The sequence below is a fragment of the Anomaloglossus baeobatrachus genome, chromosome 2 (assembly GCF_048569485.1).
Source record: "Anomaloglossus baeobatrachus isolate aAnoBae1 chromosome 2, aAnoBae1.hap1, whole genome shotgun sequence".
Classification (NCBI taxonomy): Eukaryota; Metazoa; Chordata; class Amphibia; order Anura; family Aromobatidae; genus Anomaloglossus; species Anomaloglossus baeobatrachus.
Window position 1 is genome coordinate 409,925,266 of NC_134354.1, and position 17,894 is coordinate 409,943,159.

At 42.4% G+C, this 17,894-nt stretch overlaps 1 protein-coding gene across 1 annotated transcript in view; it reads right to left on the reverse strand.

The window, feature by feature from the left end:
• The window catches only part of RIMS3 (regulating synaptic membrane exocytosis 3), a 240,738-nt gene that overhangs the window by 209,330 nt on the left and 13,514 nt on the right, over window positions 1-17,894 (reverse strand). Inside the window, exon 2 of the mRNA XM_075336120.1 lies at window positions 8,676-8,908. Coding sequence (XP_075192235.1) covers window positions 8,676-8,892 — 217 coding nt within the window. The 5' untranslated portion in view covers window positions 8,893-8,908. The remainder of the gene's footprint in view (window positions 1-8,675; window positions 8,909-17,894) is intronic.

Genomic DNA, 17,894 nt, shown 5'->3' on the forward strand with positions numbered 1-17,894 from the left:
TGTAGCTTATGTGTTAGTAATTTAGCCTCCATATATCTACTGTATGTGTATGCAGACCGAGGATTTTGTTGTAATACCGTACTATATAAGGTGTTAAGACCTATTTTTCGGTCCCCACCCGCCCTCCCCCAATTCGTGGGAGTCACAGTTGTATATCTCTCTACCCTGCTGTGCCCTTATGGTTGTTTATGTGTTTTTATTTGCTGAATAAATTAATAAAGTATTTTTAAGGAAGTTTGGCATCATATATTCTTGGTTGAGGATATAAGTGGATTTAATGTTAGAATGCTGTATATAAGAGCCCGGTGGTGGTGGCCGCAGCTTATAACCCAAAAAAGTGATGACAGGTTCCCTTTAAATCAGCTGTCAAGTGCCGGGAAAGATGTGTGTGAGTCCGCATCCAAGGCCTTTGTAGTGGTTAAAGTGTAATTGAAGTTTCAGGTAACTTTTCCCAATATCTGGTAATTATATCAGATTTATTCTCTGCATGCACTCTCTTTAGTTTTCAGCTCCCTTTGACCTATTGGGTAGACACTAGCTGTTATGATGTTTCCCATAACCAGTACTCACAGTGAAATAGATTCCTGGTCTTTCAATTTAATACAAAGACAAAAGCATGAGCAGCATAGATGACATACAGCAGTACTAAGCTGTGTGGCTCTGAATCCAGCACTGAAGTCAAATACATTTGCTAAAATGCCTGGCATCTACTGTGAGTGTTCTTCACTCCTCCTCTTACTCCCTCCATATATAATAGGCTATGCAACCTGACATCTGACTGCACTGGTAATAACTTTTGCTTTTACCAACACAGATTTGAGCTATTTTGCAGAGTACATGGGGAGTTCATGAATCAGGAGAAAGAGAAAGAAGTGGATCATAAGTGTACAAAGAAACAGATTTAAAGGATACAATGTACAGGGTGGGCCATGTATATGGATACACCTAAATAAAATGGGAACAGTTGGTGATATCAACTTCCTGTTTGTGGTTCATTAGTAAATGGGAGGGGGGGAAACTTTTAAAGATGAGTGGCCATTTTGAAGTCGGCAATTTTGGATCCAACTTTAATTTTTCCAATGGGAAGAAGGTCATGTAACACATCAAACTTAATGAAAATTTCACAAGAAAAACAATGGTTTGCTTGGTTTTAATGTAACTTTATTCATTAGTTATTTACAATTTTATGACCACTTATAAAATGCATTCAAAGTGCTGCCCATTGTGTTGGATTGTCAATGCAACCCTCTTCTCCCACTCTTGACACACTGATAGCAACACCGCAGAAGAAATGCTAGCACAGGCTTCCAGTATCCGTTGTTTCAGATGCTGCACATCTTGTATCTTTACAGCATAGACAACTGCCTTCAGATGACCCCAAAATTAAAAGTCTAAGGGGGTCAGATCGGGAGACCTTGGTGGCCATTCAACTAGCCCACAATGACCAATCCACTTTCCAGGACACTGTTCATGTAGGAATGCTCGGGCCTGACACTCATAATGTGGTGGTGCACCAATAAGTTTGATGTGTTACATGACCCTCTTCCCATTGGAAAAATTAAAGTTGGATCCAAAATGGCCAACTTCAAAATGGCCGCCACAGTCACCACCCATCTTGAAAAGTTTCCCCACTCCCATATACTAATGAGCCGCAAATAGGAAATTGATATCACCAACCATTTTATTTAGGTGTATCCATATAAATGGCCCACCCTGTATTACAAAGTTTCTTGTATTCAGCCTTACTTGATTTAGGCAAAGTTTCTTAAAAACACAGTGACCATTTAACTATACTCTAATACAGGTACACTTGTCTCTGAAGTTTGGTTCTGCTCCTTACACTCCGTTCCACTAAACTGTCTAGTGCTCCACGTTGCAAGTGGCCTGGTGTGCTCCTATGTGATGAGCTTCCTAAGCCTATATAATGCCTACCAAGACACATACATGTGTCTTGATATTAAATATTTTAGCTTGTCTGTGAAGGACAACCTGTTCCTGGTCTTCCAGAACTTCTGCTTTCTATCTGCGGTCTCCAGGATGCCTTGTGTCTGCCTGCAGCTTCCAGGACCTCTGTTACCTGTTCCCGGTTTTCTAGGACCTCTGTTGTCTGTCTGTAATTTCCAGGAGGTTTCCTGTCCGCCTGCAGCTTCTAATACCACTGCTACTTGTTTCCTGGATGTTTTCTGTCTGCTTGCGGCTTTCAGTACTTCAGCTACCTGTCTGTGGTCTCCAGGTTGTCTCCTGTTTGCCTGTTGCCTGTTGCTTCCTGTACCTCTACTACCTGTTCCCGGTCTTACAAGACCTCTGCTACCTATTTGTAGTGTCCAGGACGTCTCCTCCCTGCCTGCGGCTTCCAGCACCCCGGGTACCTGTTCCCATTCTTGTTGGTATTGTATGATCACTATGTAGTGGTAATATGTGTTTATTGTCTAACGGTATTATTTGTCCGTATTAAACAGTAACAGTACTATTAGTCAAGTTGTCCTTGATATACTAGGTTTTGTTCAGGAACAGTTTAATGATAATATTTGCTCCTCATATGGTGGTGATTGTCATGTTTAGAGGTACATTATCATATCACTGCATTGTCTACGATATATGTATTTATAATATTTTTTTTTAGAGACACCCACACGTCTGAATAACATGCCGGTGGTGGAAAGCCGGTGTGGGGGAACAGCGTGTGCTAGTTTGTTTTTTGACTGTGCGTAATAGAGATCACAGAGTTCTCTACTATAAATATGGCTTTGCTTCCCTTGAGGAGAAGTCATATTCCAAATAGTACCACTCATGCTTTGTCTGTAGTGTGAAGTTTACAGCAATCGGTATTCTGTAAATGTGATCAGCCATAACCCACAAATACACAAAGATATTTCACATTCACAGCAGAGAGTGGGTCTTTGTTCTCTGAAATGACAAGGCTGAATTAAAGTCTCGATTTGCCTTGAATACCGGCATTGGAAATTAAGATAATTGTGACATTCTGATTGCATTCTCTAGCATCAGTTGATCAAACAAAGGATGGGGCATAGTAAATTCAATATGCTCAGTTCCGCGTTCTCCTACCATCTGCTTTAAAAGTAGAGAAGGGACAACCACATTCTTGTTAATTAGCTGTCACTACTGAAATCAGCAAGATTTGACAACTGTTTTAATGTGCATGGACAGAATATCTATTCAACATTTTATTTTACGGCAAGTTAAATATTCATGCAGATCTGCACCAGTAAAGCCCGCTTTACACGCTGCAATATATCTTACAATGTGCCGGCGGGGTCACGTCGTAAGTGACGCACATGCGGCATTGTAAGGTACATTGCAGGGTGTGACAGGTACGTGCGATTGTGATTGAACGTTAAAACGTTCATCGCATACACATCGTACCTTTCTATAGAATTGCACGTTAGATTGTTCATCGTACCCGGGGTAGCACACATTGCAGTGTGTGACACCCCGGGAACAATGAACAGATCTTACCTACGTCCTGCGGCTCCAGCCAGCAATGCGGAAGGAAGGAGGTGGGCGGGATGTTTACGTCCCGCTCAGCTCCGCCCCTCCGCTTCTATTGGCCGGCTGCCGCGTGACGTCAATGTGACGCCGAACGTCCCTCCCACTCCAGGAAGTGGACGTTCACCGCCCACATCGAGGTTGTATGGACGGGTAAGTACGTGTGACGGGGGTTAATCGTTTGTGCGGCACGTTCAACAAATTGAACGTGCTGCACATACGATGGAGGTGTTGCAAATCGCATACGATATCGTATGCGAAATTGCAACGTGTAAAGCAGGCTTAAGACAAAAGTTCCTGAAAACAATGTATGTCTTTGATCAGCTTGAATGCAGAGATTTAGTGGGAAATTTAAGACCAAGAAATCTATTAAGACATTTTTAGGGGACACAGGACTAAATTAATTTGTCGCATCTTTTCCTGTCTTTGATTTCTCATGTAAAATATTTTTTTTGTCGATCAGTGGGAGGTCCTACCTCCTCTCACTATTATTCATCTACTTACATACATTTTTTAATGAACAGGAAAAGTGCAAATAAGCAAAGAGTTGCACAATTTTGCGCAACAATGATGTCCGCTAATGTGTTTTTCACGCAAGACAAGTACATGCCTTGATAAATTCCACTTTAAGTGATTAAGACTTTGAGTACCCTCCATACATCATAATGGAACATATTATCACTTTTCCATAGTAGGAAGAACACTATACAAAAAAAAAAATAAACACTAAACAATCACCTTGGTCATGTAACTACCTTCCTGATCCCTGGTTGATTCTGACATGGCTGCCAACAGCTGTCTCCATCCAGGTGGGGAATGTACGGAGAAGTGGCCACACATGTACACGCCTGTCTACTTTAATGTGTTACATCAACAGTCGAGCAACTGTGCACTCGCGTCTAGCATCTATTAGAAATTTATGGCATATGCTTATATGTCTAAATTGATAGAAACCTGTAAAGCAAACTATTTTGATACATCATTTTGATTTTTTACTCAAGCCTTAAAAAACAAATAGAGCATGGAAATTGCCCTACTTTATGCTAAGTACTCCACTTTTCGAGCACATTTTATTTGAAGAGTACACTCCCATATTTTTACCAATGACCACCAATCTACCATAACAATAAAACCTCTAAAAGGGTTAAGTGAATAACATTGATTATCTTATTAACATGGTACCAGTTAGTAATGCAATATATTAGTAAGCAACTGAAAAGTCAGTTCTTGAACTCAGGGTCTATTTTCATGACCGATGTTTATGATGTCTTTGACAAAGGTCAAATTATGATGACTAGATGGCCAGCTAAAATCAGCTCTAAAATAGCTGGTCTTCTAGGGTAGTTCTGACACAAAGAGGTTAGAGCCTATCAAAAAAGTGGTGGAAGATAGGACAACTGGTGATCCAGTAAATGTTTTATGGGTGCTCTACGCTTACTGATATATGTGAATAGCAAAGGCTATCTGTTCTCGTCCTATAGCACATCAAGAGTGCTAATTTCTGAAAGAGTTACCTACCGGCTAATACAGAAAGTACATTATGGTTTACTGTGTATGGGACTGTGTAGCTGTGCCACACGATGGTACAGGTGACCATGTTGACCATGTCAAAAAAGTGTCAACAGTAGGTAAGGAAGCATCCAAACTGGATCAGAAAGCATTGTGACCTGGTCTGATGAAAGACATTTTTTTTCATCATGTGGCTGGTCAGACATCTGTATAAAGTATCACCTCACCACCTACAGGACTTAAAGGGAATCTGTCACCCTTTCGTGATTTTTTTAGTTATTAATATGGGCATACAGGTGGCATAGAGGTGAAATTAGTCATACCTGTATGCCTACTGGATGATGGGCCATTTTGGAAAAAAACCTCTTTTATATCTTCTATCTTCCGGGCTATGGGGTGTGTGCTGCCCGGGATATAAGCCTGCCTCCAGTCTTAATTATTACCAATTTCTCTTCCTCTTCTCTTTAGTATGTGATATCAGGAGTGCGGACTAAAATCCTGCGCCTGTGCTTTCTGCATGCCAGCTCAGTGGCAGTGACTCTCCAACGCCTGGGCACATCAAAAGTGAAAACTAAGGATAAAAAAGTACAGCGGGAGAGACGGCATGTAAAATGCCCAGGTGCGGGATTTCCATAAGTGCTCCTGACATCACAAGTGCATTCTAAAGAGAAGAAGAGGTGAAATTGGGATAATGAAGCCCAGAGGCAGGCTTATCTTCCAGGCAGCATATGCTCCATAACCCATAAGATAGAAGATATAAAACAGGATTTTTCCAAAATGGCCTATCATTCAGGAGGCATACAGATCTGGCTAATTTTACCTCTATACTACCTATATGCCCATATTAATTATTAAAAAAGGGTGACAGATTCCCTTTAAAGAATCTGCTACTAATGTATTGGCGCCAGATAGTACAGGACACTTTCAAAGTCTTGTGTAATCCGTGACCTAATAAACCAGAGATTTTTTAGTAACTTAAGGGGACCTACAGAGTTCTATGGAGGCTGTTAGAGTTGATTTACAAGTACCATATTTTTCACTTTATAAGACGCACTTTTGTTCCCTCAAATTTTGGGGGAAGGTAGGGGGTGCTTCTTATAATCCGAATATACGGATTATATACTGCAGGGCCAAAGGGAGGTGGGGGCAGCTCTGGAGCGGTGCTGGAGGCTGAGGCAGGCTGATGAAGGCTGCAGGAGACAGCGGGAGATCTCCTGCTCCCGCTCATAAAATATGCACTGCCGCTGTCCATCACCGTGGTGCTGAAACCGCACCGCGGTGATGGGCTGGGGGAGGGGCGCATATTATATGTGCCTGAGCCCCCCTTTGATGGCAAATGGCCCCCCCTGTGTTAGATATGGCCCCCATGCTGCTGCCCATCCTAAAATAAAAAAGCTTTACTTACCTCCTCCAGCGCTGATCTCCGGCGTCTCCCTAGTCTCCTTGCTGCCGCTGTGATCAGGCATGCAGAGATGATGTAACTCTGCTGTGCATGACCGGCACCGAGAACCAGGAAATGCAGGAGCTCAGCAGCACGGAGGGAGACACGGGAGGACAGCACTGGAGAAGGTAAGTAAAGAGTTTTTTATTTTACTATGGGCAGCAGCATGGGGGCCATATCAAACAGGGGGACGTGTGCCATCGATAGGGGGCCATGGGCAGCACAGGGGGACATGTGCCATCCATAGAGGGCCATGGGCAGCACAGGGGGACATGTGCCATTCATAGGGGGCCATGGGCAGCACAAGGGGATGTGGATGTGTGCCATCCATAGGTGGCCATGGGCAGTGGGACGTGTGCCATCCATAGGGGGGAATGGGCTGCACAGGGGGATGTGTGCCATCCATAGGAGACCTGTGCCAGCTGTAGGAGATGTGTGCCAGCTATAGCAGACTTTTGCCAGCTGTAGGAGACATGTGCAAGCAATAGGGGATGTGTGCCAGCAATAGGGGACATGTGCCATCAATGGGGGACGTGTGCCAGCACAAGGGGGCTATATTCAATATAAGGGTGCCATATCCAGATTGAGGGGGCTAATTTTAGGATGGGGAGGCTATGAGGGACATATACCCTATATGATTTGTTAGATGGACACTGGCATTATAAGACGGACCCATTTAACATTGAAAATTCTCTTTTCCTTCACCAAATTTGGGGGTCAGTCTTATAATCAGTTGCATCTTATAAAGCGAAAAATACAGTATATGTATTTGAAATTAAAAATGTTGTCAAACTTCAAAATACAAAATAAGCTACCCAAAAGGGGGCTTTACACGCAGCGATATCGCTGGTGAAAGCACCTGCCCCCGTCGTTTGTGCGTCACGGGCAAATCGCTGCCTGTGGCGCACAATATCGTTAGGAGCCGTAACACGGATGTACCTGCCTAGCGACGTCGCTGTGGCCGGCGAACCGCCTCCTTTCTAAGGGGGCGGTTCATGCGGCATCACAGTGGCGTCACTAAGCGGCCGCCCAATAGAAGCGGAGGCGCCATAACATCCCGCCCACCTCCTTCCTTCCTCATAGCCAGCGGCCGCAGGTAAGCTGTAGTTCGTCGTTCCTGAGGTGTCACACGTAGCGATGTGTGCTGCCTCGGGAACGACGAACAACCTGCGTCCTTAACAATCAACGATTTTTAGAAAATGAACGACGTGTCAATGATGAACGATTTGGTGAGTATTTTCCATTGTTAATGGTCGCTCGTACGTGTCACACGCAACGACGTCGCTAACAATGCCGGATGTGCGTCACGGAATCCGTGACCCCGACGATATATCGTTAGATACGTCGCTGCGTGCAATGGGGCCTTTAGACTTCCATAGTAGTCTGGATCACAGGCTCAGATTAAGAGTAAAGGCCACTTTACACGCTGCGATATCGGTACCAATATCGCTAGCGTGGGTACCCGCCCGCATCGGTTGTGCGACATGGGCAAATCGCTGCCCGTGGCGCACAACATTGCCCAGACCCGTCACACTACTTACCAGCCTAGCGACGTCGCTGTGACCAGCGATCCGCCTCTTTTCTAAGGGGACGGTCCGTGCGGCGTCACAGCGACGTCACTAAGCGGCCGCCCAATAGAAGCGGAGGGGCAGAGATGAGTGGGATGTAACATTCCGCCCACCTTCTTCCTTCCTCATTGCAGGCGGCACGCAGGTAAGGAATGGTTCCTCGTTCCTGCGGTGTCATACGGAGCGATGTGTGCTGCCGCAGAAACGACGAACTACATCGTTACTGCAGCAGCAACGATATTCGAAAATGGAACCCCATGTCACCGATGAGCGATTTTGACTGTTTTTGCAACGATTCAAAATCGCTCATAGGTGTCATACGCAAAGACATCGCTAAAGCGACCGGATGTCCGTCACAAATTTCGTGACCCCAACGAGATCGCTTTAGCGATATCGTAGCGTGTAAAGCGGCCTTAATGCTTTAATGAGCTAAAAAAGCAACACAACTACTCAACATTTTGAGCACAATCATTTTGAGCACAGTTTACCTATAAAGAAACTGTAAAATAGAGTTCAAATATAAGGTGAATTAAAATGAAACTGAAATGGAAATCCCTAGTAATCCAAGTGATCTATTTTCACGTTTGTTCTGTATTGTATAGTGTTTCACAATTCATATGATAAATGTCACATATCTGAAGAAGACTCACCAGGCTGGTTCAACTGCATGGTGCTCTTACTCCACTGAGACAGCCCCACAATAGCCACCATCTTAGCTCCAAGACTTGACCTCCTTTTCTTTGTTGTTGTTCCACCAGCTGCATCTGTAGAGACCGACGTACTCTTCTCTAGGTTGTACATCTCTCCACTGATGCTGGAGCTGCGGATGACATTTCTGGACGAGGAACTAGCCTCCCCGTTGAGCATCTTGGGGAGGGGAGATCTTCACATATGTAAAAAGCAAAAGAAAAAAAATTAGGCAATATTTCTTATTTTCCTGCAAAATAACACTTATTCCAGTATAATGGAGAATAAGAGTGCATTTACACTGGCTAGTTATTGTGAATAAGTGTTCCTAGAAATGCATGTTTCCCGATAATCATGCAGTGTCGACAGACTGCTAATCACTTGACGAATGTGGTAGTTCGTCAGGCAAAATGATTTTTAAGCTTGCTTAACATAATTGTTCTCAACAGCACATTGTCTTGTATAAACAGGACTTGTGCTGACGAGATCAATGACTATGTCTATTCACACATATCAATCTATTACTGATCGATATGTGCACATGGAACTGCAATTGGCCTGTATAAGGTTGTTTGCACTGGCTAATACCAGACAATAAATGACCACCAATCAGTTGCATGTTTGCTCATCACTGGTCATTTACCAGCCTGTTTAGACAGGCTGACTCCCCTTCCATCGGTCATTGTTCTTGTCAGGGAAGGTCCTATTTACACCGGACAATGTACTCCCGAGAACGATAATTTTTGAGGAAGCTTAAAAACTATTTCTGCTGATGAATGAACGTTTGGTCATTTCTTGGGTGGTTGACATTCAGTTTACAGTGGCCAGTTATTGGGAAACAAGTGTTCATAGGAATGCCTGTTCCCGAAGTTCATTAAGTGTAAATGCACCCTCATGATGTAAATATATACCATGTATTGTAAATAAAGGTGTTGTTTTTCATGCTAATTAGAGCTAAATAGCTAATTTCTGAACTGTCTATGTCCATCTAGCAAGAATCAAATCTAACGGATACATGTTGCCATAAAAGATGAAAATGTAGCTGTTTCCGTCAGTGTTATTTGTGTGATGTCATTGCATTACTCATTATCTGACTGATCTGGACAATAGCTTGAATTATCTGTTCTGTGCTCTGCTAGCGATCATCTTAATGATGTACTAAATAAAGTATGTTTAATTATGATGATTTATTGTATTTTTAATGATTTCTGGATGAATAATCAGGACAAAATGAGAAAACATTAAAGTAAACACAACAGATAGCAGACTGTACAGTTGATGGCAAGTCCAAAATGGCTCCGATATGTGTACAACATAAATCTAAGAAAGACTTTTTACGTCATAGATTATACTAGCTGTAATATTTCTATATTGCTACTGCTATTAACTGCAATGCTGTCCCACATAGAATGAATGGAATGGCAGCACTCATACATGGTCAATGCTTCGTTGAAGCAGGAGACACAAGTCCCCAATCGGGCAATTAGTTGGGGTCTTAGTAGTCAGACCCAAATATAAAATTATCAAATATTTTGTCGCTATGCAACAACTTATTGTCACGCTAGGTATGGGGAAGTACCAAGAGAATGGCAAAAGGGAAAGGAAATGCGCCAAGCAGGATACCTGACCCTGACTCACTCTGAAATAGGCCATAGGTAGCGAATGGATGGGATGAGAGCTTTGTCGACCCCACTAAGCTCTAAATAACACACAGGGAATACACACAGAGGAAAGTAAAAGTAAAGTTATCTCCACATGACTCAGGGAGAGGAACTGCAACAAGAACAACAACAAAGTTGCTCCAGATGAATAGAAGCCAACTGCTTGCACTCAAGACCTGTAAAGGTTTGTTATACCTATCACCAGCAAAGAGTGAGGGGGAGAGAGTGTATTTAAAGACACAAAAGGAAGTGCAAATGATTAACAGCTGAAAAGGTGAGGAAACCTGCAAGGTCCTAAAGATAACGGAATTAACCCCAAGCAGAGAAAAAGGGAAAGTCAGAGAACAGCTTGTGTAACCAAACACTGTGACCTTCTACAGCTAGACACTACAGGACTGTCAGTCAAGCATGGCACACCTGAAAAAGTTATTCTTACTGAAATATCCCTTTAATTGTTATCTACTGGCTAGGTGTATGCCATTAGCTACATTTTTTATCCCTAATATCCTATGACATTTGCTTGGTAATATTTTTTTGCCACTTTCACTAATAACAGATTTCAGATAGAAACTTTTTATTGCCCTAGTATAGTTATTAAAGCCAGTCACAGGCATGCTAATATAAAGTTTGACGCCCTGGCAAAACCAGGTAGTCACAGAGGTTGTACAAATCTCTCAGGTACAATACTCCATCCTCCTTGGCATACCAACACAAAACCCACACCCAGGTGCACAACACCAGCCAGTAAAGCCTAGTCACCCCCCATGACTATAGGGACACACCAGTGAGCGGAACCAGGTGGATGGGAGCGCCCACCTAGGGGTCCTGAGGTGTCAGGGAAGAGAACACAGCAGACAAGCTGAGACAAGAGTCAAGTACTGACAGTTGACAGCGGAGTTAGAGGTTGGGGCCCCTGGATTACCGGACTAGGTGGCAGACGGCAAGCAGGACCACAGGTGACGGAGATCCGGTCGCGGGAGACCTAAAGTGGACCGGGGCAGGGTTGTAGCCCGCCGGTGCCGACAGAGGGAATCCAGTCCGGAGGCCGTGCACAGTCAGGGTGCCTGGACCCTAGGGCGAGGAAGGTTTCAAGCCCCTTGTCAATTGACCAGCTGGGGACAAGGTTTCAGACTTGGTTCCACAGTAAGCCCAGAGAGAGAAACGGAAGCCCAACGCGGGGAATAGGGTGTCCGCCAGAACCCACAGAGATCCCAAGGGGCAGGATTCGCGGCCCACAGCTCCCAACATACAAAGTACTGGGAGTGGACTTCCCCGTTTCAAGCGGAGTTGTCCCATTGAAGACACAAACACTGAGTGCACTGGGAAGGGACCCCTGTTTGCTACACCAGGGTGTGGGACCCGAATACACCCACCGAAGGCAACCGGTAACTGGCAATTTGGTTTACCACTGGACTCTGTGTGCAATGCTTTGGAACTGTGAGTACACCATCCATCCCCGGTCCACCCCTGCATGATACTCTCCGCAGCCATCACTCCCGTACACAGGGGCCCCGGGACTACACCTCCTGTACCCGTGGAGGGGATTCCATCCTGCTGCCCTGCTCCATCAGCCCCGGGCGTCCCATCACCAGGCAGCGGCGGTGCTACCAACTCTCACCGCAACCCACGGATGGCGTCACTGACAAACCAATGCCCTGTAAATACACCCTTCCTACGGTTGTGAGGACGGACGGCTGTACAAGCCCGGGTCCGGTTACCACTCGAGCCACAGCAACGAACCCGGATCCTAGCAGCCCCTGCAGCGGCCCGGCCCCCATCCGCAACAAAAGCACTTGTTTTTGTACCATGATGTGTTAATACAGTTGCACAGCTATAGAAGTGCAGTGTTGAAGTAGCATTTAGCCATAGCGCCCACTCCACATTACAAGAAAGCAGTATGATATGCAAACTGTATGGAGGTATAACAAGGCTGTATAGCAGGAAACAATATATAATAAATCATAAATAGATCACACACTTAGGATACTATCATATACACTGTAACATTACAGTCTACAATAAGGTTAAAAGCAAAGATAAACTTCTTTTGCATTATGATATAAGAACTTTTAGCTTTACTTCTGGGTTGTCCTTTGGTATTTGAAATAAATAACTTTAGAATCAACTTTGAAAAAAGTTCATATGAAAAAAGGTTATATTGGCCAAGCCAGAGACCTATCTATTGAAAACGCTGTCTCTCATCAGTACAGAGTAAAACTGTAGGGGGGAAAAAAGCGCAATAGGGTCTTACCCGGTATGAGGGTAGATAGACAAGACAAAGAAGCACTCACCTGTTGAGGTTGTGCCAGTCACAACCCCTTATGATAGCCTGTGAGTGCCCGGTGGTTTAGCTGCAGCCCAGGGAGAGGAATTTTGTATCACACAGGTAGAAGAGAAGACCGGGTTTATGCCGCGCTAAAAACCACTGATGTGTGTAAATTAAAAGATTTCATTTTTATTTGACAGTTCCTACGCATTTCAGAGACATCCATCTCCTTACTCAGGACAAGAAATCATATGATTTCTATTCCTGAGGAAGGAGACGGATGTCTCTGAAACGCGTAGGAACCGGCAAATAAAAATGAAATCTTTTAATTTACACACATCAATGGTTTTTAGCGCGGCATAAACCCGGTCTTCTCTTCTACCTGTGTGATACAGTACAGAGTAAGGCATTGGTTGGTTAAATTAGATGTTTTTGATGCGCTTTGAGAGTACAAAAATCCCAAAACAGTAGTGATGAGCGAGTACTACTATGCCTGTAATGAGCAGTTGGACGCTCGGACGGGCTGAACTCGTGTACCAAGTATAATGGAAGTCAATGGGAAACTCAAGCATTTCTCCAAAAGATCTCTGGAAAAAATACTTCAGTTGCCCATTATCTTCCCTTATATTCGGGTACTCGAGTCGAGCGTCCAACTGCTTGCTATGAGTACCGAGCACCAGAGTATGGTGGTGTTCTCTTATCACGACAAAACAGTTCTGTCTACAGATTGGTCTGTGGCTCGAGTGCTATGAACTACTTTGCATATTTTTTGTTCATGGAGCTGTGCCATAACAATAAATTACACCCAATCACAAAAAGGCACACAACACTCTGTACTTATGGTAAGCAATATAGTATATGGCAATTTAAAACAAATAATAAAAGGAAAATGACAGCACACTACATGGGGGGGTATGGATATTTTAATTTAATATGTGCAAAATGGCAAGAATTACTGTATAATAGAGTTATATTACCAGCATAATATTAAGTTCCTAAATACAGTAAAGAAGAAGACAAGCGAAATGTGTGTCAGGGGGTTCCAGAGGCATATGTTACATGGTAAGATTCATTCCATCACAGGCTGTGTGCACCTCACTGGTCAGCAATACATTGGGTTAAGTGTTTTTTTTCTACTACTTGCTGTTTCACTAGACTGTCTCTTTGCATTTGCATTATACCTGGCTTTTCATTGTTGTATACGCTTGAGTCCACATGCAGTGCACTCCTTCCTTACCTGTTTGCCGACTTAATTTGCTCTTATTGGACATTAATTTATCCTTTCTGCATATTATCTAATTTTGCTTCCATTTCAATGTGCAAATCATTTTGCAGCTTCACAGTATTGCGCTCTGACTTGAATTTATCCATACAAAACATCAAAATGCATGTATATTTATATGTTTATTCTAATTTTCTCTGTCATTGACCATCATTTTTCTATACACATAATCTTTTGAGGTTTTCAATTCATTCCTTGGGTGTCTCCTAGGAATTAACTACTGCATGCCACTGTCTTGTTACCTTGACATCATATGTTCTTAATGAGCCCGGGACTTTGTTCTGTATTCTTTATATTTCTCATTTTAACCTTTCAACACCTTTACCACCTAGCAATTTTCCATTTTTGCACTTTTCATTTTTTCTCCCCTTCTTCCAAGAGCCATAATGTTTTTATTTTTTCCGACAATGTAGGCATATGAGGGTTTGTATTAAGTGGGGTGAGTTGTACTTTTGAATTAAACTATTCCTTTTACCATACAAAATAATTCCAATTGAGGTGGAATTGTGAAAAAAAAGTCCAATTGGACAATGGTTCACTATATGGTGAAACTGACCAGGCAATATTCTCCAGGTCAGTACGTGTTCGTAAATTCCAAACATGTATAGATTTCTTTCAATTTAAGTAGTGAAAAAGAATTCAGACTTTTGTAAAAAAAAAAAAAAACCATGTCGCTTATGGTGCCATTTTCCAAGAGCGTTTTCGGGATCTGGGGCTAACTAATAGCTTTTTTGTGCCCTAAGCTGACATTTTTGCTGATACCACTTTTGAGTAGATGCGATGTTTTGATCGCTTCTTACTGTATTTTATTACAATGTTATGACGGTCACAAATATGGGATTCTGACATTTTGATTTATTTTTTTGTTACTCTGTTTATTGACCAGATTAATTTGTTTTATATTTTGATAGTTCGGACATTTCTGAACGAAGTGATACCAAATATGTGCATTTTTTTCTTAATTTTTTGATTTTCAGTGGTGCAAAGGGAGGTGGTTTAAACTTTTTTTTCATGTTTTTAAAACCTTTTTTCACTTTTTTTATATTTACTAGCTCTTTACAGCAGAAATGATGACTTCCTATGAATGCCGACTCGCAACCAGCGTTCACAGGACAAACACAGTGGTCATGAGCTGACCCCTAGCTTTCATGACAACTATTAATGGGCGACCCCAGACTGTAAAAGTCCAGATCTGCACGGGATAAATAGTATCTGTGTACTGACCTTAGGTATGAAATTCTGAGGGAGCTCTGAGTAACTATCTGGATCTGGCAACCCAAGTAATTTAAAAAAAAAAAAGAGGAGAAAAACTAAAGAAAATAGGAACGAAGAAAGAGTATTATATTTACCGACTCTGGCGGCTGTAACTCTACTTCCAGGGCGGCTCATTAACCTCATGCATATGCACTGCCTCCCCCACCCACCAGCAGTCCTGGCATCTGTGATTGGCTGCAGTCAGACCGCACCCCCACCCTGTGTGACAGCATGTCTGACTGCTTGGAATCACAGCCGCTGTGTGTCTCTTTCGTGGTGTAAAAATAAATAAAAATAAATGTAAATAAATAAATGAATGAATGAAAAAAAATATAAACGTCATATGTCATGAAGGGGTCAACATATACAGTGTATCCCTTTGTATTTTATTGAATAAAGGATTTTTATTATATTCTTCAGTGTTATATAGAAAATATTTCTTTTGTATCATATTCCTGTGGGGGTCAGTATTTTATTCTAAAAGACTTTTGTACATTTGGCTGTATTTATGCATGTACACTTGTACACTATTGTATCTGTACTTACGTTTATGATAGGTCTATATAATTCTATTGTAATTTTTACAATTTTGCACAAATCTTTTATCTATATTTCCAATACCCATACCACCTTGTGTAAGGTGTGTTGTCATCTGTTTGTGAAAAAGTATTTTTCCTATTTTTAATGGCATTATGATTGAATAATGTGTGTACAGAGTGTAGTGTACCTTTTTGTGAATAAGTGTTGTATATTCCTGTTACGTTTACACGTGGTCAAAATTGTTAGTACCTCTCGTTTAATGAAATAAAAACCCACCATAATCACATAAATAACTTGATTCTGACAAAAGTATTAATAAATAAAAAAATCTATAAAATTGAACATATGAAAGTCAGACATTGCTTTTCAACCATGCTTCCACAGAATTTAAAAAAAATAAACTCATGAAGCAGGCTTCGAAAGAAATTAAGGTACCCCTGAAAATAATGTTGCAAAAGCGACATGTTAAATAAAAGTGTGTCCACTAATTAGCATCACAGATGTCTACAATATTGTAATCAGTCAGTGGGCCTGTATATAGGGCTACAGATACTCACTGTGCTGTTTGGTGACATGGTGTGCACAACACTCAACATAGACTAGAGAAAGCAAAGTAAAGAGTTGTCTCAGGAGATTAGAAAGAAAATTATAGACAAGCATGTTAAATGTAAAGGTTATAAGACCATCTCCAAGCAGCTTGATGTTCCTGTGACTACAGCTGCACATATTATTCAGAAATGTAAGATCCAGGGGACTGTAGTGAAGCTCCCTGGACACGGCCGCAGGAGGAAAATTGATGTCAAATCAAAGAAAAACTTATAAAGAGATTAAAGGTGAACTTCAAGATCAAGGAACATCAATGTCAGGCTGCACAATCCATCGTTGTTTGAGCCAAAATGGACTTCATAGGAGGACACCATTGTTGCAACAAAAAATCATAAAAAAGCCAGACTGGAATTTGCCAAACTACATGTTGACAAGTCACAAAGCTTCTGGGAGAATGTCCTATAGACAGATGAGACAAACATGGCACTTTTTGGCAAGGCATATCAGCTCTATGTTCACAGACGGAAAAATGAAGCATATCAAGAAAAGAACACTGTCCCTTCTGTGAAACATGGAGGAGGCTCTGTTATGTTCTGGGGCTGCTTTGCTGCATCTGGCAGGGTGTCTTCAATCTGTGCAGGGTACAATGAAATCTCCAGACTATCAAGTGATTCTAGAGAGAAATGTGCTGCCCAGTGTCAGAAAGCTTGGTCTTAGTCGCAGGTCATGGGTCTTGCAACAGGATAATGACCCGAAACACACAACTAAAAACACCCACGAATGGCTAAGAAGAAAACATTGGACTATTGTGAAGTGGCCTTCTATGAGCCCTGACCTAAATCAAATTGAGCATCTTTGGAAAGAGCTGAAACATGAGAAGTGGGCCCAAATACCTGTAGAGAGGTGCACAAGTCTCATTAACAGTTACAGGAATTGTTTGATTGCAGTGATTGACTCAAAAGGTTGTGCAACCAAATATTAAGTTAAGGGTACCATCATTTCTGTCCAGGCCTATTTCATGAGTTTTATTTTTTTTAAATTCTGTGGAGGATTGCTGATGTGGTTCCAATATTTAAAAAAGGTAAGAGGGTGGATCCAGGCAACAAACGCCCAGTAAGCCTGACATCAGTAGTATGCAAAGATTTTGAGGCCATTTTAAGAGATGACATGCAAAAATATATTGTAGAAAATAATATAATAACTGAGCGACAGTATGGATTCATGAAAGATAAGTTATGTCCAACCAACATGTTGGGGTTCTATGAGGGGGTAAGTGCAAATCTGGATATTGGTAATGCAGCTGATGTGATTTATCTGGACTTTGCAAAAGCATTTGATACTGTACCACATAATAGCCTTATACTAAAGGCCCCGTCACACTAAGCAACATCGCTAGCAACATCGCTGCTAACGAACAACTTTTGTGACGTTGCTAGCGATGTCGCTGTGTGTGACATCCAGCAACAACCTGGCCCCTGCTGTGAGGTCGTTGGTTGTTGCTGAATGTCCTGGGCCATTTTTTAGTTGTTGCTCTCCCGCTGTGAAGCACAGATCGCTGTGTGTGACAGCGAGACAGCAACAACTAAATGTGCAGGCAGCAGGAGCCGGCTTCTGCAGAGGCTGGTAACCAATG